Source organism: Heteronotia binoei, chromosome 15, assembly GCF_032191835.1.
Source record: "Heteronotia binoei isolate CCM8104 ecotype False Entrance Well chromosome 15, APGP_CSIRO_Hbin_v1, whole genome shotgun sequence".
NCBI lineage: Eukaryota > Metazoa > Chordata > Lepidosauria > Squamata > Gekkonidae > Heteronotia > Heteronotia binoei.
The window spans coordinates 60680135-60701919 of NC_083237.1; the positions used below are offsets into that span (position 1 = coordinate 60680135).

Genomic DNA, 21785 nt, shown 5'->3' on the forward strand with positions numbered 1-21785 from the left:
TGTAAGGCACATTTTTCACAGTATTACACCAAACCCTATTTTGCAAAAAAACAGCTGCATGTATGGTTTCTGCCCAATAGGTCATTGGCAGTTGTGCATCCTCTAACATGCAATACATCACATTCTGCAATACAGCCCCATGCCCATTTTCTCGGGGCGTTGCCGGGTTCGTCAGACGGTGGGCAATGTCCTTGTTCTCCAGCCAACGTTTCATCTGGTTAGATAAGAATTCCCCCCCTCTGTCGGTTTGTACAGCCAGGAGATTAACCCCTAATTGTCTCTCCACTGCTTTGACCCACTTGGTGAATGTCTTATACACCTCAGACTTATGCACCATGGTGAAAACCCACGCGTACCTCGTGTGGTCGTCGGTGGCCACCAAGCAGTATCTCCTCCCCGACAGACTCTTTGGCAACGGGCCAATAACGTCTAAATGGACTAGTTCCAGGGCTCGTGTGCTTTCCCTTGAGCTTTCTTTAGCAACAGCACACGCCTTGCTTTTGGTCTTCTTGCAGACCTGGCAATCCAAGTAACATTTGCAAGGATTTACTTTCAAACTAGGCACAAGCTCCAGGGTTTTCTTTAACGCCCTAAATCCGCAGTGCCCAAGTCTCCTATGGAGCAAATGTATACAATTATTGTGCACAGGCTCATTCGACACCTGAGCCACCTGGGCACAATCACTCTGGACCACATACAGTTTACCTTCCCTCTTTCCTGTCACAAGCAACTTTCCCCCACCTCCCAGGATTTTGCAGCAGGTTTTCTCAAATCTCACCTGGTATCCCTGGTCAAACAGTGTGCTAACACTCAACAGGTTAGACTGCAGTGAGGGTACATACAACACATTTTGCAACATACATTTCAGTGCAGGAAATTCCACATTGCCTGAGCAAACAGAATTGGCAGTGGTCCCATCAGCCAATCTCACATACTTATGCTCAGGACTGTCAATGTTTTTCAACAACTCCTTCTCGCAGCAGAGATGGCTCGTTGCCCCGGAGTCTAAAATCCAAGCAGACCCTGTGCTCTCTACTGCAGACGTGACCAGCCGGGTTGCTTCCTCACACGGGCTGGCGGTCCTCCGCTCTCGCCGCACACGCCCCCGCCTCTTCTCCCTCTCAGGGCAAGCTCGGAGCAGGTGCTGCGACGACCCGCATCCATAGCAGCGACGGACTGCAAACGCAGTCGGCTCCACTTCCTCCACCTTCGGACGCCTGCCAGCAGCAAAAGCTGGCTCATTCTTGGCTGTCTTCCCGGACACACCGATAACAGCACGCTGCCCGGCCGACACCCCCGGACAGCTCACGGCCGCAATTCTCTCTTGGAAGTCAAGCAGGTGGGCACAGACGTATTCCATGGTCAGGGTCGCTACGTCCACCGTCTCCAGAGAAGTTATCAGGGGAGTGTACTCAGGTGGCAACGACGACAGCAAAATGTACACTCTGTCGTCTGGAGCTACAGTCTTGCCTCTTGCCTCCAGCTCAACGAAACAGTCCGTTAGCCGTTTGATGTGATCTTTCACACACCCTCCAGCCGGCATAACGGTGCGGAACATCCTCCTTGTCAAGGCCATGAGGGAACCAGCAGTGGTGCTAACATGCACCGCACTCAACGCGTCCCAGGCAGCCTTGGGAGTGTCCTTCCCTCGCACATAAACCAGCTGGTCATCTCCTATAGATAGCACTATGTTGGCCAGTGCCTTATCCGATAACACAGTCTCGGCAGGAGATAAGTCAGCAGGGGGGTTACTCACGAACAGCCATTGCCCTTCACGCTTGAGGTAGTGTTGCATTCTCAGGCTCCACACCGCGTAGTTGGCTGAGGTGAGCTTCTCAACGGCTACTCCAAGCTGTTGCTGAGCCATCGTGCCGACTCCTCCTCACAGCTGGCTGCCGACGTCCCTCTGGCTCTCAAACAGAGAACGGTGGTGCTTCTGTGTCCTTCACCGGCGTTCCTCGCCTCCGGCTCTTTCCAAACTCACAGTCAGCTCAACTCTCAACTCTCTCCTCCGCGCAGCGGAACCGCCCTGGGCCCATAACCCTGTCGGAGCGGGAGTAGCAGAGTGAGGGAGATGACTTGCCCGACACAGGGCTTCAGGAAAGAAAATCAGGCAGACACGTGCAACTAGTGCCAAAAGGTGTATTAACATATATACACAACAAGTGCTCTCTTGTGCAGTCTATACAATATCACCTCCACGGACAAAGTGCTTCGCCTAACCACCATCTCACAGGGAGAGACCTGTGTGATGCACACACAGATCATATATAGTCCAAGCAGCCAATCCTGGCCATGCTGACTCAGCAGATTGCATCACTTGGCTTCTGCCGGCTCAAGCCGGTCTGCTGATCAGGTCACTGTGACCTAGCCTGGCAGCTAGATCACCAGCTGTCATACTGTAGCTGTCAGACTGGGTTTATGTAGATTCTTGCTCCAACAAAACCATCCTTCCTAGTGAACAGTATTACAAAAAACTAATTTATCTGTAAAAGCTTAATTTACGGTACATTAGGGAAGATATTGGATTTTTGTTTAGTTGGATATAGTTTGGTTTAATATGATTTTTTGTTTAGTTTTGCCTAATGTTTTAATTTTGTATGTTATGAATACATGTAAGGATGCCTTCACACTCTGTATGTTGAAATTGCTTAATAAAGACAATTTATAACTTCAAAAAACCCCCCTAATTTATCTGTAAAAGCTTAATTTACGATACATTAGGGAAGATATTGGATTTTTGTTTAGTTGGATATAGTTTGGTTTAACATGACTTTTTTGTTTAGTTTTGCCTAATGGTTTAATTTTGTATGTTATGAATACATGTAAGGATGCCTTCACACTCTGTATGTTGGAATTGCTTAATAAAGACAATTTAAAACTTTTTTTAAAAAAAAAAAGAGGTGCTGGAACTCTCAAGACAGAAACGAAGGCGAAACACAGGGGCGCCCCTCATGAACATTTTCAAAAAGAATTGCTCCAACAGGAGCATTCTGCAGATCCGTTTGCTTCCTAAAGGCAAGCGAGACTAAGCATATCCAAGCTCCTCTAGACGAAAACTGCAGCAGTCTGGTGCCCTTACTGAAAAGCAACGCCTCTTTTTAGCAGGATAGGGGCACCTTCTTTGGGGGCTCATAGAATTGGACCCCCTAGTCCAAACCTTTTTGAAACTTGGTGGGTGTTTGGAGGAGAGGCACTGGATGACATGTTGAAAATTTGGTGCCTCTACCTCAAAAAACAGCCCCCACCCCCAGATACCCATGGATCAATTCTCCATTATATTCTATGGGAATCGGTCTCCATAGGGAATAATGTAGTGCCAAGCAGACATTGGGATATAAATTGAATATAAATCGAATAAAATAAATTGCCGTCTCCCCCCCCCCACACACACACGTTTTCTGATGACCCTGAAGCGGGGGGAGGGCCTCCAAGCCGGGGGATCCCCTGCTCCTACCTGGGGATTGGCAACCCTAGGACAACATGATCCCTGGAATCGGCCCTGCTTAGCGGGATGGTATTCCACCTCCAGCCTTTTTTTTGGGGGGGGGGGGGGGAAGTTATAAATTGTCTTTCTTAAGCGATTTCAACATACACAATGTGAAGGCATCCTTACATGTATTCATAACATACAAAATTAAAACATTAGGCAAAACTAAACAAAAATCATATTAAACCGAACTATATCCAAATAAACAAAAATCCAATATGTTTCCCTAGTGTACCGTAAATTAAACTTTTACAGATAAATTAGTTTTTAACTAAAGAGGAAATGGTGCATTACAAAAAAAGAAAGAGGGAGCTGTATCAGGAGATCCTGCCGTCCGGCAGAATCCCTTTTCGTCCAATCAAAATCGCAAGCGGAAAAAATGTCCCGAACGTTCTCGTAACCGTTCGGGAATTTCCGTCGCACGGCTCCAGAGCCACCGCTCTCTGTAAAAGCAGCCGAGCGTCTTCGTGCATTTCCGGAAACACTCGTCTCCCGCATTCCGTTCTATTATTCATAAGCTAAATATACGCGCCCAAAAGAGGGGGAACCCGAAGCCACCTCTCGCTCTCTTGCCTCAGTCCCAATTCGGTCATTTCCGTCACGGGAGGAAACGGAACGCCGTTCGTCTCCCTTCGGCCGCCGCCGCCGCCGCCATTCGTCCAGCGGGCACCTTCTCCTCAGGCGACGCTTCTCAAATCGGCTCCTTCCGTCAAGACTTTCGGCTCCTCCCCCAACCGCTCTGCCCCGACGAAGGCGCCTTCGGACACCTTCGGCCCTTTCCGTCAGCGCTCGGCTACACTCGGCGCCTGACGGGGGCCCGGGCCTGCCTCGGCTTTCCCTTCTCTCCTTCGCGGCCCGCTTAACGGTCGCCGCCGGTTTAAATGAGGCCCGGCCGACGCGTCACCCCCTGAGGCGGAGCCTGCCAGAAAGAGGAGGGGGGAGAGGCCAGAAACAGAGGAGGGGGCGCCCTCCCCCCCCCTCCCTCCCTCATCCGGGTCCTGGCCCTCAGGGGGGCAGCCGGGGCAAGATGACGGTGCTGCAGGAACCCGTCCAGGTACTACCGGCCCCGCCGCCGAGGGGCCTGCGCTGGCGCCAGGGGGAGGGAGGGAAGAAGAACAGGAAGGCCCCATCTCCCCCCCCCTCGGCCCTGTCAGACCTCCCTTTAGGGGTTGCCAATCCCCAGGTGGGGGCAGGGGATCTCCCGGCTTGGAGGCCCTCCCCCCGCTCCAGGGTCGTCAGGAAGCGGGGGGAGGGGGAGGGAAATGTCTGCTGGGAACTCTGTTATTCCCTATGGAGATTTATCCCCATAGAAAATCATGGAGGATTGATCCGCAGGTATCTGGGGCTCTGGGGGGCTGTATTTTGGGGGTAGAGGCACCGAATTTTTAGTATAGCATCTGGCGCCTCTCCCCAAAATACCCCCCAAGTTTCAAAAAGATTGGGCCGGGGGGTCCAATTCTGTGCGCCCCCCCAAAAAGGTGCCCCTATCCATTATTTCGTATGGAAGGAAGGCATGAAAAGGTGTGCCGTCCCTTTAAATGTGAATTTTCAGTATAGCATCTAGTGCCTCTCCCCAAAATATACCCCACCCCCAAGTGTCAAAAAGATTGGACCAAGGGGTTTCCAATTCTGTGGGCCCCAAAAGAAGGTGCCCCTATCCATTATTTCGTAGGGAAGCAAGGCATGAAAAAGGTGTGCCGTCCCTTTAAATCTGAATTTTCAGCATAACATCTAGTGCCTCTCCCCAAAATACCCCCCCAAGTGTCAAAAAGATTGGACCAAGGGGTTTCCAATTCTGTGGGCCCCAAAAGAAGGTGCCCCTATCCATTATTTCGTATGGAAGGAAGGCATGAAAAGGCGTGCCGTCCCTTTAAATGTGAATTTTCAGTACAGCATCTAGTGCCTCTCCCCAAAATACCCCCCCCCAAGTGTCAAAAAGATTGGACCAAGGGGTTTCCAATTCTGTGGGCCCCAAAAGAAGGTGCCCCTATCCATTATTTCGTAGGGAAGGAAGGCATGAAAAGGTGTGCCGTCCCTTTAAATGTGAATTTTCAGTATAGCATCTAGTGCCTCTCCCCAAAATACCCCCCCAAGTTTCAAAAAGATTGGACCAAGGGGGTCCAATTCTGTGGGCCCCAAAAGAAGGTGCCCCTATCCATTATTTCGTATGGAAGGAAGGCATTGAAAAGGTGTGCCGTCTAAATGTGATGGCCAGAACTCCCTTTGGAGTTCAATTATGCTTGTCACAGCCTTGATCTTGGCTCCACCCCAATGTCTCCCGGCTCCACCCCCAAAGTCCCCAGATATTTATTGAATTGGACTTGGCAACCCTAGAGCAGGGGATCTCCCGGTTTGGAGGCCCTCCCCCCGCTTCAGGGTCATCTGAAAGTGTAGGTGGGGGAGAGAGAAATAGCTGCTGGGTGCTCCGTGATTCCCTATGGAGACTCATAGGGTATAATGGAGAATTGATCCACAGGTATATGGGGCTCGGGGAGGAGGAGGGGGTGGGGTGCTGTTTGTTGGGGTAGAGGCCCCAAATTTGCAGCATAACATCCAATGCCTCTCCTGAAAAGACCCACCAGGTTTCAGAAAGATTGGACCGGGAGGTCCGATGCTATGAGCCCACAAGGGAAGGTGCCCCTGTCCTTCATTATTTCCAATGGAGGGAAGGCATTTAAAAAAAAAAGAACCCAGTCCCTTTAAATGTGAGGCCGGGAAGTTCATTTAGGCTTGTTACAACCTTGCTCCGCCCTGATGTCTCTTGGCTCCACCCCCAAAGTCTCCAGGTATTTCTTGAATTGGACCTGGCAATCCTACTCCCTTTCCTCCCATTTTGGGATGACCTTCCTCAGCCTGACTCTGTAGGCATCGCCCCCCTTCTTCCCCTGCACCCCACATGGCTGCCCACCCCCTGTCCTTAGCCACTGCCCCCCCCCCCTTCTCAGGAAGGAACCTTGCTTTCCTTTCATTTTTTAAAAAAATGGTTTCTCCCACCTCCTATCCTATTGCCCCTTCTCCACTCTTAGCCTTCATCCCTCTTGCCATCGCAACAGTGACCTTTTGCCTTTTTTATCCCACAGGGCCAGTTCCGCGCTAGACCTTTAATTCTGCCTGGCCCAGGCCCTGTCCCCAAGCTGATTTTCTGCACTAGAATCATAAACTCATAGAGTTGATTTCTATAATTCCATGATTCAAGTGCAGAATGTCAGAACCAGGATTAAAGGTCTGCAGTGTCTCTTCCTTTGGAGAAGCATCCCTGCTTCTGAGAACTCCCTTTCCCTCTCGTCTTCCCAAAGGAGGCTCCTCTTTTGCTTATTTTATTTAGATGTGGGCTTGGGGCTCCCTGTGGTCTCCTGGCCAGGTATTTCGATAACTGCTTGGCGGTGAAGTACAACATCATAAAATCGTAGAGCGCTGTGCACCTTCTTCACTTTGCCAGGACTTTAACCCAAATTTGCCCTTTCCCATTAGTCATATTTGCACATGTATCAAATATGTGGTTTGGTGTAGTGGTTAAGTGTGCGGACTCTTATCTGGGAGAACCGGGTTTGATTCCCCACTCCTCCACTTGCACCTGCTGGCATGGCCTTGGGTCAGCCATAGCTCTGGCAGAGGTTGTCCTTGAAAGGGCAGCTGCTGTGAGAGCCCTCTCCAGCCCCACCCACCTCACGGGGTGTCTGTTGTGGGGGAGGAAGGTAAAGGAGATTGTGAGCCCCTCTGAGACTCTTCGCAGTGGAGGGCGGGATATAAATCCAATATCTTCATCTACCTCACAGGGTGTCTGTTGTGGGGGAGGAAGGTAAAAGAGATTGTGAGCCCCTCTGAGACTCTTCGCAGTGGAGGGCGGGATATAAATCCAATATCTTCATCTACCTCACAGGGTGTCTGTTGTGGGGGAGGAAGGTAAAAGAGATTGTGAGCCCCTCTGAGACTCTTCGGAGTGGAGGGCGGGATATAAATCCAATATCTTCATCTACCTCACAGGGTGTCTGTTGTGGGGGAGGAAGGGGAAGGAGATTGTGAGCCGCTCTGAGACTCTTCGGAGTGGAGGGCGGGATAGAAATCCAATATCTTCTTCTTCTATCATATTCTTTATCGTACATGCCTTCTGTTTTTGTTATATCTGTTTTAGATTTATATCCCGCTTTTCTCCTCCATGGGGAGCTGGCGCAGTTTACGATATTGTCTTCCTCTCTTCCACTTTATCCTCACAACAGCAACCTTGTGAGGCAGGGTAGGCTGGTGGAGGGTGATTGGTCAACCATGCAAGCTTGCACTCAGGAGTGGGCACTTGTACCTGGATCTCCCAGATCCCTGTCTTATGCTTTCCTCTTAATATGTTTCTTTTCCTTTACTGGCGTTTGCCTTGTGCTTACCCCTTCCTCTCACTTCCACACATGAGCACACAGGAAGTTGTCTTCTACTTGAATCAGACCCTGGGTCCGTCAAGGTCAGTAATGTCTACTTAGACTGGCAGCAGCTCCCAGAGTCTTAGATGGAGGTCTTTCACATCACCTACTGCCTGCTGTTTTTAACTGGAGATTCCAGGGATTGACCTACGTGTCACGCAGACACCACTGACCCACAGCCCTTCCCAGGACATTAACATGCATGGAGTACAATATAGCCCACATGACATTTTCTGGCATCTTTGTTCAGCAGAAAAGTTACAAAAATTATGAGCCATCACCAGTATTTTAGAAGGCTAGCTGTTGCTGTCTAGGCAGCTGGTATTTTTCCAGTTGTCTGTATAAGTGGCTATCCTTTGCTGCATTACAATAGAATTTTGTGCATACACACATGCTCACACAGTCCATATATAGGTCTGTGTGTGTGTATATATATATATACATACACACACACACATACATACATATATACACACACACATCCACATCCCACTGATTTTTATAACCTCAGCACTACAAATATCTCACGTCTATGGATTCCTTTGACTGTGTATGCATTCCACAAAAGAACACCTTTCCCTCCCCCCCTTCTTAGTCTTGATTACTTACTTGATTATTCCTTATTTATTAGTTTGGAATTCAGAGAGCCAGTTTGGTGTAGTGGTGAAGTGTGTGGACTCTTATGTGGGAGAACCGGGTTTGATTCCCCAGTCCTCCACTTGCACCTGCTGGAATGGCCTTGGGTCAGCCAGAGCTCTCTTATCTGGGAGAACCAGGTTTGATTCCCCACTGCTCCACTTGCAGCTGCTGGAATGGCCTCGGGTCAGCCATAGATCTCTTATCTGGGAGAACCAGGTTTGATTCCCCACTGCTCCACTTGCAGCTGCTGGAATGGCCTCAGGTCAGCCAGAGCTCTCTTATCTGGGAGAACCGGGCTTGATTCCCCACTCCTCCACTTGCAGCTGCTGGAATGGCCTTGGGTCAGCCAGAGCTCTCTTATCTGGGAGAACTGGGTTTGATTCCCCACTCCTCCACTTGCACCTGCTGGAATGGCCTTGGGTCAGCCATCGCTATCGCAGGAGTTGTCCTTGAAAGGGCAGCTGCTGTGAGAGCCCTCTCAGCCCCACCCACCTCACAGGGTGTCTGTTGTGAGGGGAGAAGATATAGGAGATTGTGAGCTGCTCTGAGTCTCTGATTCAGAGAGAAGGGCGGGGTATAAATCTGCAAGTCGTTGTCGTCGTCTTCTGAAAGGTAGGATTAAAAGATCTTAAAACTGTAAACATTCAAAGTGCGTTAATGGGCAATGCACAGGCTAGCAAGTAAAATAATGCATTAGCAATAAGGATTTTAAAAGCCTTAGAGCAGTGGCTCCCAACCTTTTTGATACCAGGGACCGGTTTCGTGGAAGACATTTTTTCCACGGACAGGTGGGGGGTGGGTATGCAGGGGAGGCAGCCTCAGAGCAAGGCCACGCTGCCTCTTTCGGCAAAAGGGGTGGCAGAGGTGCTCTGCCTCACTCTGTGGCCCAGTTGCTAACGGGACATGGACCAGTACTGGTTCACAGCCCGGGGGGGGGCGGGTTGGGGACCCGTGCCTTAGAGCCTAGAATGTTCCGTAATCTCCTTTATTGTTGCTTGTAAACATTATCCCAAACAAGGATTCACAGTTCATCTGCAAGACTCTTGGGCTCATGTTGTTGCAGGTTTCCATTGAGAGAGTAAGGGGAGGGGGGGGGGGGTAATGCCCAGAATGGCTTTTGTGGTCCACCTGAGAAAAGTTGTGTGTGAATCAGATGTTTGCATAGTCCTGCTGCTGTGATTGTTCACACGCAACACTTATTTGAATGCACATGAAAGCTTATACCCAAAGACCAAACTTTGTTGGTCTTCAGGGTGCCACTGGATTCACACTTGGTTCTGTCGCGTCAGGTGAACAGGACTGCCCACCTGAATCTATAATGTAATGCAGACCTTTTTTAAAGGAAGACACAGACAATTGCTAGAAATACACGAAGTCTCACCTGTCTTCTTAAGTCACTGCTGTAGCGGCGGATTCCTATTTTGACAAAAGAATCCCTGCTTGTTTTTGCTGTCATTAGTAATTCTTGCTTCTGGGTCTTAGGACACAGTTAAATGTTGTGTTCCCCTTTTCTGTGATCTGCGTCCTCCAAGGACGACGGAAGGAAATCTCACTTTCCTTTCAGCTGCACTGGCTGAAAAAGCTGCTGTTATGATGTTAAGAGCAGTCTGTTTGGCGTTTGTGGCCTTCTTTAATGCTACTGTGGGCGATCCCAATCCTAGCCTAATATTTACATCCGGTATTGGGATTTGCTCTGTTCGTAGCCTTTATCTGTGAGTATAGTAAAAATCATCTTGGAATTGGTATGCTGCGTTCCCGACACTTTTTATTTTTTTCTTGGTAGTAAGCATAGATTCTAATGTCATCTTTGCAGCCTTCCAAGAGCAGCCAAAATCAGGGCTTCTTGCAGTACTCCCAGTATTAGCACACCCAAGTGTGGCCTTCATCTGCGGATATCTAAACCGGTGGATTTGGGGCCACATCTTATATAATAGCCACTCGTGACCCCACCTGCAGATAGCTAAATCTGCTGATCAGGGCCATGTGAAGGCTAAAGAAATTTTCTGCGCACTTGGGGAACTCCCCAGGTTTGCAGAAAAACCTTTTTTTTAAATCCCCTCCAAATTAAATTTTTAAATCCCCTCTGAATTAACCCCCCCCCCCAAAAAAAAATCTCCCTGTGCTCAGGCTTTTGAGATCCAGCATTTTTCTTCTGTAGCGATGGTTTTCTTTTACAGCTGGCTGCAGTGGCGGCACACACTGGGAGCTGCACCGGACTTGGGCGCAGCGTTGGAGCCCAGTTGTGGATGTGGGGAATTGCTCCGGTCTCCGCTGCAGCGTCAGGAGACGCCAGAGCTGCTTCGAGTCCAGCTGTGGTGGCGGCACACAGTGGGAGCTGCTGCAGGCTCGCTCATGTCGATGGGTGCTGGGAGCTGCTTGTGGCCCAGCTGCTGGGGCAGCCTACGTCAGGAGCCTTTCTGGGCTCAGCTCCAGTTCAGGCAGACTCCAGGAGCTACTCAGGGCCACCGGGAGCTGCTCTGGGCTTGCAGTAGCTCCTAGGCATTGCTGCCACAGTTGAGCTTCAGGGTGAGCACCAGCTCATCAGCGGGAGAGGGGAGATGGGGTCCCCTCCTTGCGAGTTTCAGGGGCTCCCCCTTGTTTGCACAAAAACAGATTTTTCTGTAAATGTGGGTGAGCCCCCAAGTTTGCAGGAAAATCTGAAATCTTAAAAAAAATGCACTGGGGGGCTTAAATCTTCCTTCCTTCTGCGTGGTGGAGGTGAGAACTGTGGTGGGTCCGGTGATAGTCACAGGGACCACAGCAGGCTGTGGGGGCAGCTGGAGGGAGAGCCCAGGAGTCACACCAGGCCGAATGATAAAGTGGTAGGGAGATTGACTGCCCCCTTGTGAGTCTCGGGAACCCACACTTGTAGATTGTATTAAACAAGCAGCTTTGATACGGAGCAGGGGGGACCAAACTGCGGCTTCCACATCTGGCTCTTTCACACATAGTGTGTGGCTCTCAAAGCCTGCTCCGTTGGCTGGCTTGGAGAAAGCATTTCTCTCTTTAAATCACTTCTCCAAGCCAAGCCAGCTGCTGGCTTGGAGAAGTCATTTAAAGTTAAAGTTGCTTTCTTTCCACCTCTCCATCCCTCTCCCATTCATTCGCCAGTCTGCCTGCCCGCCTTCTGGCTCTCAAGCATCCGACGTTCATGTCCTGCAGCTCTCAAACATCTGATGCTTATTCTATATGTTAAGCAAGTTTGGCCACCCCTGATACAGAGAGCTGTTATGGATGGCAACCGTGTTCAGGCGCTATTGGTGTAGCCGCAAGAAGTCGTAATAATGGACTTGTTACTACTCAGCTTTCTGCTGAGGATGAATTTGAATCCTTCTGTCTATAAACCCTTGTCCTGGAGAGCTTTGAGGCGGGTGTATGGGGCTCTAAAGGTCAGCGGCCTTGATTTTCAATGTAGCTTCCTGTGAAGTGGTGTTACAAATGTTAACATAACATGGTTGTGGGTGTGGGAAAATAGTTTAGATTTCGAGGTTTCAGAATCAAGTTTTTGAGATCCAGCATCAAGCATTTGCCCTGTATGGTTGGGGAGGCAGGGATTTTTATCCCCGGGTAACTGGGCAGTCAGCCCCCTGAGGTTTTTCCAGTTTGGTGTAGTGGTTAAGTGCGTGGACTCTTATCTGGGAGAACCAGGTTTGATTCCCCACTCCTCCACTTGCAGCTGCTGGAATGACCTTGGATCAGCCATAGCTATCGCAGGAGTTGTCCTTGAAAGGGCAGCTGCTGTGAGAGCCCTCTCAGCCCCACCCGCCTCACAGGGTGTTTGTTGTGGAGGGAGAAGATATAGGAGATTGTAAGCTGCTCTGAGTCTCTGATTCAGAGAGAAGGGTGGGGTATAAATCTGCAATTCTTCTTCTTCTTCTGAAAGGTAGGATTAAAAGATCTTAAAACTGTAAACATTCAAAGCCTCAGCTTGAGACCCTGGAGAGAGACTGCCAGTGTTAGTAGACAATACTTACTTTGATGGACCCAGGGTCTGATTCAGTAGAAGGCAGCTTCATATGTTCATTCTAGTCTGGGAATGCCTACTCTGTTCTAAGTTGTTAGAGGGGGAAAGAAGTTCATAAAAGAACATTGTTAGTCAGACCACTGAGGCAGCATAGCACCAAATTGTCTGTTTTGACTTGAAGCTGCTCTCGAAGGTCTTGGGCAAAGATTTTTGTCAGCCTGAGAATCCCTTGAATTGCCTTTGGTTGAACTGAGATCTTGGGCAGGGCAAGCATGTATCCAAGAGCCTTGTGTCCTTTGTTGGATTTTATCAGCCTAAGATAGATAATTATCAGAAGTTGGTCGTTTGAACTAACTCATTGTACAGATGAACGACTGAGAGAGGTTTGAAATACAGCAAGAGTGGTTAAATTACATAAATCATTGTATAAAGCGATGGGGGAAGTTTCACGTAAGTTTATTTGTCAGAATTGGTTTCCTTTCCTACTGTGTGGAAGTGGAAGGTAAACATGTTTTAAATTCAGGAAACACTTTTTAAAAGAATGTTTAAAACCAAGTTTGATGTTGCTTGTCCAATTTTAGATTTCTAGCTTGCTTTTTTAGCCAAATCCGTTCTCTGCGGCTTAAAATTACGGTAACGAAACAAGTTAGAATGGGTTATTACAGAAATTGCAGTATAATGGAGTCAATGTGGGAAAATAATTTGGGTTTTTTGCAGTCAAACGAAATCCACTTTACAACCTTACAATCAAATGAAATAACAAACAACCTTTTGGCTAAGAAGAAGAAGAAGAAGATATTGGATTTATATCCCGCCCTCCACTCCAAAGAGTCTCAGAGCGGCTCACAATCTCCTTTCCCTTCCTCCCCCACAACAGACACCCTGTGAGGTGGGTGGGGCTGCAGAGGGCTCTCACAGCAGCTGCCCTTTCAAGGACAACCTCTGCCAGAGCTATGGCTGACCCAAGGCCATGCCAGCAGGTGCAAGTGGAGGAATGGGGAATCAAACCCGGTTCTCCCAGATAAGAGTCCGCATACTTAACCGCTACACCAAACTGGCTCTCCAAGCAGATGCTGGCTCTCTAACAAGCAGATGCTGGCACTGAAGCATAGCTTGAAGTGGTGCAGATTTTGTTTTTGCTTTTCTGTTTAGGCTAATCTTCCTTTTCTCGATCCTCCTCCAATACAGGCTGCTATATGGCAGGCGCTTAACCACTACGCTTATCGGGATGCAGTGTTCCTGGCAGAGAGGCTGTATGCAGAAGGTATGAATGCTCGATGGTGCTGAGTTTGAGCTTCCTCTGAAACTTTTCTAGGTGGTATTTTAGCTTTGTTCGTTAGGACATAATAATGCGGAGATTGGTAGTAAAGTATGTTCAGCAGAGTGGAGTGATTTAAAGAAGCAGTCTAAGTCACACACACACACACACACCCATCCCAATTTGAATCACTGATTTAAATCAAAAATGCCAAGTTTTATTTAAATATTTCATAAACGTATGTAAAGACAGGAATACCACAGAAGTATCAAAGCCAGGATACCTAAAAATACAATGAGCCTTCCCAGCCATGCAGTCAAATTACGTCATAAATTAACAGGGATTTCAGAAGAGCTTGTTGAAGCTCCAGGTGAATATGCTCCAGGTGGCACAGAACACTGTGAGCACCTGAGTGATTAGTAAAAAAAGCTGGGGGAGGGGGTGGCCTTGGGTGCAAGGGAGTTTTTGAAAATAGTTCTCTACCCTTTCCTGCAAGGTCTGGTGGGGTCCTATCTTGTATTGATTTCAAATGGAACAGACCCTACATGCATCCACAGCATACTTTTCATGTCTGGAGAAAATGATAGGATATGAAAGGGGCTATGGCCGCATACGGTAGAGTTGCTCAGCAGACATGAGTTAAAGGCAAGGTTTATAGCTTAACTGCTTCCACCCCAAGCATCAAATAATGGCAGGATTCTAATATTTTTCTTCCCCCCCATTTCTTCAGTGCATTCAGAGGATGCCCTGTTCTTATTGGCCACCTGCTACTATCGCTCAGGAAAGGCTTATAAAGCATACCGGCTTCTTAAAGGACACAGTTGTACCACCCCACAGTGTAAATATTTGCTTGCCAAGTGCTGCGTTGACCTCAGCAAGTAAGTTGCACTTTGAGTTTGTCAGTACTGTTGGAAGTAAAAAAAACCATAATGATCCTGTTCACTGATTCGTTAGGGCTAAGAATCGTCACATAACGGAAGATTATTTCTGTACTCCAGCGTGGGCCTCATAAACAATGGCCCTTTTTCTAGAAACAACCAAGAATATACTAAGTAAAAGTAACCAGCCTCCTGCATCATAGCTAGATGGGGGTTGGGGGGAGTTGGGATGATCTAAAGCAGGGGTCTCAAACATACAGCCTTTGGACCAGAACCGGCACGTCCAGGATTCTTACCCCACCTGCGAGGAACTGGTGCTGTTCTTAGCCCATGAGGGAAAGGGAGCTGTGGGAGGACAAAAAGCACCCCTTGGACGTTTTGGGAACAGATTCTCTGTAAGGCCTGCTCCTCAGCCCCATTGCATCTGTGGGAAATGCAGGAGGGATAAGAACTGGGGTTGTGGGAATCTGGGAGGAGAGCTAGGGTTTTGTGGGTTCTTCCGTTTTGGGCTGTATCAACAGAAGTGTAGTGTCCAGTTTATTAATTTTATTAACTTTATTAATTTTAGAATTTTAATTAAATTGTTAAATTAGTTATTGTTTTTGAATATTATTGTACTTAATGCATTGATTCAATGTTGCTAGTTGCCCTGAGCCTGCTTCGGCGGGGAGGGCGGGATACAAATAAAATGATGATGATGATGATGATGATGATGAGATCATGTGAAGTGATGGTATCACTTTACACTGCTCTGGTAAGACCTCACCTGGAGTACTGTGTTCAGTTTTGGGCACCACATTTTAAGAAGGATATAGACAAGCTGGAACGGGTCCAGAGGAGGGCGACGAAGATGGTGAGGGGTCTGGAGACCAAGTCTTATGAAGAAAGGTTGAAGGAGCTGGGGATGTTTAGCCTGGAGAGGAACAGCTGAGGGGTGATAGGATCACCATCTTCAAATATTTGAAGGGCTGTCATATAGAGGATGGTGTGGAATTGTTTTCTGTGACCCAGAAGGTGGGACCAGAACCAGTGGGGTGAAATTAGATCAAAAGAATTTCCGTCTTAACATCAGGAAGAACTTCCTGACCGTTAGAGCGGTTCCTCAGTGGAACAGGCTTCCTCCGGAGGTGGTGGGCTCTCCTTCCTTGGAGGTTTATAAACAGAGGCGTGATGGCCATCTGATTGCAGTGAAGATCCTGTGAATTTAGGGGGAGGTGTTTGTGAGTTTCCTGCATTGCACAGGGGGTTGGACTAGATGACCCTGGAGGTCCCTTCCAACTCTGTGATTCTAAGTAAATCAGTTGCTTTCACTCCTGAGAATCAGTTGCTTTACTGGGTTTGCCTGTGTCATCAAGTTTATAACTCTGGTACCTGGCGTTACATTTTATGGCACACATGGCCCGGCCTAACAAACTGACATATATGTCGGATCTGGCCCTCGTAACAGATGGGTTTGACACCCCTGAAAGAGATGATTGTTGTTCCACTTCAAGAATGGGGGCACGGCAGCTGAGGGTGCGCACTCCACTTGTGGAGAAGCAGGATTTAGCTGCAGTACCAGTGCCGGCATCCACTTTGCCCCTCTCTCTCTCTCTGTCTTTTAACTACCCCTAAAATTTTTTTACTATTGTTTATTAAATAGACTTGCAGAAGGAGAGCAGATCTTATCCGGTGGCGTGTTCAACAAACAGAAAAGCCATGAGGACATTGTGACAGAGTTTGGTGACTCTGCATCCTTCACACTTTCGCTCCTGGGACATGTGTACTGGTATGTCTGGGGTTTTTCTTCTTCTTCTTCTTAGGAATAACCTTCTTGCTCCCCACTGTTCCAGTCTTTCTCTTTGCACACCTGAGGTTCTTACGCATAAGTTTGCAGGTGTGTCGTTTGCCACCCACAAGGTGCAGGATAAGAAATACTTATAACTAGACACCTTCGGCTGCCGTATGAAGCAGCAGGCAAGATGCTTGCTCATCAGTATTTTTATTTATTTATTTATTTATTTATTTATGATTCATATCCCGCCCTTCCCACGAAGGTGGCTCAGGGCGGCTCACAACAGAGAGCCAAACATAAAATTAAATTGGCATTTAAATATGTAAACATTTATAACATTCAAAACATTTAAAACCTTAAAAACATGAAGAATTACAGCAGTATGTATAGCAAGAATCTGGTGGAGCTACATTTAATTTCCCATCTCAGTTAGGTGTAAGCTAGCCGGAAGAGGGTTGTCTTACAGGCCCTGCGGAACTGAACAAGGTCCCGCGGGGCCCTCACCTCCTCCGGCAGCTGGTTCCACCATGTAGGGGCCATAACAGAGAAGGCCCTGTCCCTAGTAGATTTTAAGCGGGCTTCTTTTGGTCCAGGGATAGCGAGAAGATTTTGGGTTCCCGATCTCAGTACTCTCTAGGGAACATGTGGGGAGAGACGGTCCTTTAGGTAGGCAGGTCCCAGGCCATATAGGGCTTTAAAGGTAATGACCAGCACCTTGTACCGGACTCGGTATATTATTGGCAGCCAGTGCAGAGCCCGAAGACCCGGCCGAATGTGCCCCCATCTTGGGAGGCCCAATAACAGCCGGGCCGCGGCATTCTGCACCAGCTGCAATCTCCGAGTTCGGCACAGGGGCAGCCCCATGTAGAGGGCATTGCAGTAGTCCAACCTCGAGGTGACCGTAGCATGGATCACTGTTGCTAGATCGTTGCGGTCCAGGAAGGGAGCCTTAGGTAGTGGAGAGCCCCAGTCAATTAAATAGACTAACGATCTAACTTTGTATAAGACAATTTTATATACCGTTGCAAAATGTAGCACAGCGTAGAACGGGGTGGCCAAATTTATTTAACCTAAGAGCCACATAGAATAAGTGTCAAATGCTTGAGAGCTGCAAGATGTGAATGTCAGATGTTTGAGACAAGGAAAGAAGGAAGGAATGAAAATAAATGAGGAGGGGAGATGGAAAGAAAGCAACTAACTTCTGGCTGTCTTGGTGAAGTGATTTAAAGGAGACAACTGCCTTCTCCAAGCTGGTTGATGGAGCAGTGTGGGCTTTGAGAGCCATGCAGTATGTGTGAAAGAGCCACATGTGGCTCTCGAGCTACAGTTTGGCACTCCTGGTGTAGAACGTTGCTGTCCCTGGAATAAAACTTCCAAGGGCTATAATTCCCCATGGAATTCCAAGGGCTGTAATCACCCAGTTTTTAGGAATTCTGTGTTCTTTCCATAGGCAAAAGCCATCCTGTAGATTGGGCCTGAGTACGGAGAGTGGTGGAAATGGTGGCATTTTTACCAGGGGCTGTAGGAGGCGGTTTGGCTTGGCAGTATGCCAGTTACTATGAAGTAGTATGTAGGCCAATTACCATGAAGTAGAAGGAATCACAACAGTGATTCCCCGTGTAGTTCTTGCCCCTGCAAATGTTACAAGTATTCTCAGTGGCAACACACCATCCACATGCCAGTTTCTCCTCATACTTTCCTTCCTTTCTCCTCATACTTTCCTGCTGTGTGGCTGTCATTTCTCACCACCACCAGAGTGTTTTTTGGGGGGAGGGGGGCTTTCTTTAAAAATGGGCAAATGCTCTATTGCCACAGCATAACATTACCATGGCATATTGAATGTGTACAGCTTTCATTTTCTAAAAATTAAACCTTTAGCCCTTTACCTCAAAGAAATATATGGGTCGAACCTTTCCCTTTATAATTCTGTAAGGAAAAGGACTCGGACTTGGGCAAAATTTCATGTTTATGGTGGGCCTGTAGAAATGATACTTAGATGTGGTTGCACAAAGACCAAAAGTATCATGCCACTGAATTGTTATATAGGAAGCTTGACCTTCATTTCATAGCTTTTGGCCCCAAAGTTTCAAACAGATTGGCTGGTCTTATTAGCTATTTTAATACTGTTTTATGTCCATGCTAAAACAGTAAATACCATCTATCAAAATCTCGAGCATGTTTATAAATCTACATTGATCTAGGCAAAATTGCTATATTCAAAATAAATTGTAAAAATCCAGGTACCCATCAAGAAACCAAAAATAATAAATATCAACCAAACCATCTGAATTTAGATTTTTTATTTCCACTTTCATTTCCTTCAGCATCTAGTTGGAAACATGCAGGTCCTCATTTCCTCATATTTTTAAGTCATCGATATTAACTACTCTGTGACATCAGTAGCTTTTGTATTCAGCTTAAATTGCCAGAATATTTCATTTCATTTCATTTGCAATTTATACCCCACCCTATCCTTCAAAGCGGGCTCAGGGCGGCTTACAACATTAAAATGTTACACTAACAATGAATAAATATATCGGATTAAACACAGCAATTTTAAAATCTCAAATTAAATTAAACATACAGATTAAAATAATGGTACAGCCAACAATGGTACAGCCTGAGGCCATAATTCAGCAGTCGGTACAATTTAGGACAGCTTCAGGTCATTGACACCAGTTTAGGTTGTGACTCAGACCTTTGACCCAGCTCAAGCGCATGGATAGTAAAGTGCTGGGGGAAGGTTTCAGAGGATGCCCGGTAGTTTAAAAGTTTGGCAGAAGAGAGAAAATGCGAAGTGTTTTCTGAACAGAATAAAGACTAAATATAAGATTTCATTATTCTAATGGCATGTTGTCTATAAAGTGCTACATCTTTGAATCTGGAGAGGGACAGAGTCTCCATCCCCTGATAATCTGCTGAACTTCCAGGACATTTGGGAAGCAGTGAGAAGGGTTCTCCTAAGCCTAAAGAAAAATATGCTTATAGTTTGTGAGTTATTTGCCCAAGCCATGGGAAATAGGGGGGTTTTGTCCTTTGTCCCCCCCCCCCCCGCTGAACACTCTCCTCAACTTGATTTAGCAGGTAAAACTAATGTGCTTTTTTTTTCTTACAGCAAGACAGATCGGCTTGCCAAAGGATCTGAATGTTACCAAAAGAGCCTTAGTTTAAATCCTTTCCTCTGGTCCCCTTTCGAGTCACTATGTGAAATAGGTAGGTTTTGCTCAACTTCTTTTGTGGGAACAGCTGAGTTCTTGCTACTAAAGGTAACCCTCAGGAATGCCTCTTTTTTCAACCTATTTCTGATGCTTGTGTGACTGTTGAATCTAAGGTTATCTGGCTTCTTTCGGATTTTGTTTGTGATGTTACTTTTCAAGTGGGGAGCACGTTTTTGCAACTTTCTTTTGATAATATAAGTTTGGTTGCTCAGTTTCCAGCCCATGAGGCTTTTTAACAGAATGAAAGAAAGGAAAAGGTTCAGAAGAAGAGCAGGAGCTCGAAGGGAACTGAAGTCAGGCCTTCATTTGAGTCCATCTACGGCAGTAACAGTTTGTTTATTCACACCCTAAGCCAGGATTTAAAACAGTAAAATCATACAAAATTAAAACTGAATGGCCATAAAATCATACATAAAAAGGCATAAAATACTGTTGTAAAACTACAAATATAACAGAACATGGCAGTCACCGCAAACAGATTGCCAAAGGTGTTTAGCCATTTCCTGACTGAATTATTAGAGTTTTCCTTATTCTTGTGGCAAGCCAGACAGATTTTGCTAATTTGTATGTAACCGCAGGGTTCTTATCGCCAAGAAGATTCTTAAGGAGTTGCAATTTTTGGCTACTGGTAAAAGGTCTGGCCGTGGAAAATGGAAGTACTTCTCGATGATCTTAATAAGCCTCACAGTCAAATATGACATGGACTAAAGATTCAATATCATCATTGCAGCAGGGACATAACTGTTCTTGGAACAGCATGTTTTTGTATCTCCCCTCCACCACCGCTGAAGGAAGAACATCCCACCTCATAAGAGTAAACGTTCTCCTGTATTCATTATTTGTTAAGCGGTATAGATAGGGCATCGGGGTTCATTATTTGTTAAGCGGTATAGGTAGGGCATCGGGGTCACCCTGTTTTTTGCAAGTGTGTTTGAAGCTTTTTCCTTTGGGTTGTCATTATATCTGAGATTGGCGAGGGCCGAAACGTGTTGCTCCTGGGTGCTTTCTTTCCTTTGTCCATGAAACTGGCTTGCTTGTTTTTCATTAAACTCCTGATGTCCGAGCCGTATCTTTCCGGTTTCTCTTGCTTCCGTTTTGAAACTAATCTGTATCTTTGTCTGTGTGGGTGTATGCACACATATCAAATTGGTGAGCAAAAGCAGCTAGCAGCATAAGCAGATTGCAGACAACCCGTGAAGCAAGCTGGTTTTTCCTTGCCAACTTCAGTCTTTGCTTGTCGCTGCCAAAAGCCCTGGAATTTGCTTTCCAGATTCCTTGTATCTTCCCTGTATCAATAGACTTGCTTTCTTAGTTGGGGTTGGACTAAATGATCCTGGAGCCCATGATTCTGTGATTCTCAGCCTCCCTCCTAAAAGTTTTTGGTTTATGTCTGTAAGCACTGTATTCCTGCTTTAAAAAAGCCCTGTTTCTGTTACAAATCGTTGGACAGTAAGACTAGTGCTGGTGTTCAAGTTAACTTCAAGTGTGCATGTAAATTCATAGAATTATAGAATCATAGAATTGGAAGGGAATCAGAGTCATCTAATCCAACCTTCTGCAGTGTTTTTAATGTGTAAAACATCTTGAGAGTCAGTTTGGCGTGGTGGTGAAGTGCGCAGACTCTTATCCGGGAGAACCAGGTTTGATTCCCCACTCCTCCACTTGCAGCTGCTGGAATGGCCTTGGGTCAGCCATAGCTCTGGCAGAGGTTGTCCTTGAAAGGGCAGCTGCTGTGAGAGCCCTCTCTAGCCCCACCCACCTCACAGGGTGGTCTGTTGTGGGGGGAGAAGATATAGGAGATTGTAAGCTGCTCTGAGTCTCTGATTCAGAGAGAAGGGCGGGTATAAATCTACAGTCGTCATCATTGTCATCTTCTTCTTCTGTCTAGAACAGGAGCACGTGCATTATTTGTACTTTACATCTTATCTACTTCAGAGAACCGCCTGATAGGGCAGGGCAGGTGATACCTTATAATTTGGATTAATAATGTAGAAGGAACGTTTTTTTACTGCAGCCTTCATTTGTGTTTTTGTTCATTTTTTTTGAATGGAATTAAAACATTAAAATTTGTGGATGTTCTTTCACCTAGCTATCCTGTATCTGCAAGTTTCCTCACTGCTAAGATACAGGAAGGGAGTTGTTACAGATCCTGAAC

General features: G+C 46.9%; 1 protein-coding gene across 1 annotated transcript in view; it reads left to right on the plus strand.

Annotated features, from left to right (window-relative positions):
• Window positions 1-4450: 4450 nt before the first annotated feature.
• The window catches only part of LOC132582923 (cell division cycle protein 27 homolog), a 51400-nt gene continuing 34065 nt past the window's right edge, over window positions 4451-21785 (plus strand). The window contains 5 exon segments of the mRNA XM_060254575.1: window positions 4451-4544; window positions 13691-13766; window positions 14491-14638; window positions 16281-16406; window positions 19528-19625. Of these exon segments, the coding sequence (XP_060110558.1) occupies window positions 4518-4544; window positions 13691-13766; window positions 14491-14638; window positions 16281-16406; window positions 19528-19625 (475 nt within the window). The 5' untranslated portion in view covers window positions 4451-4517.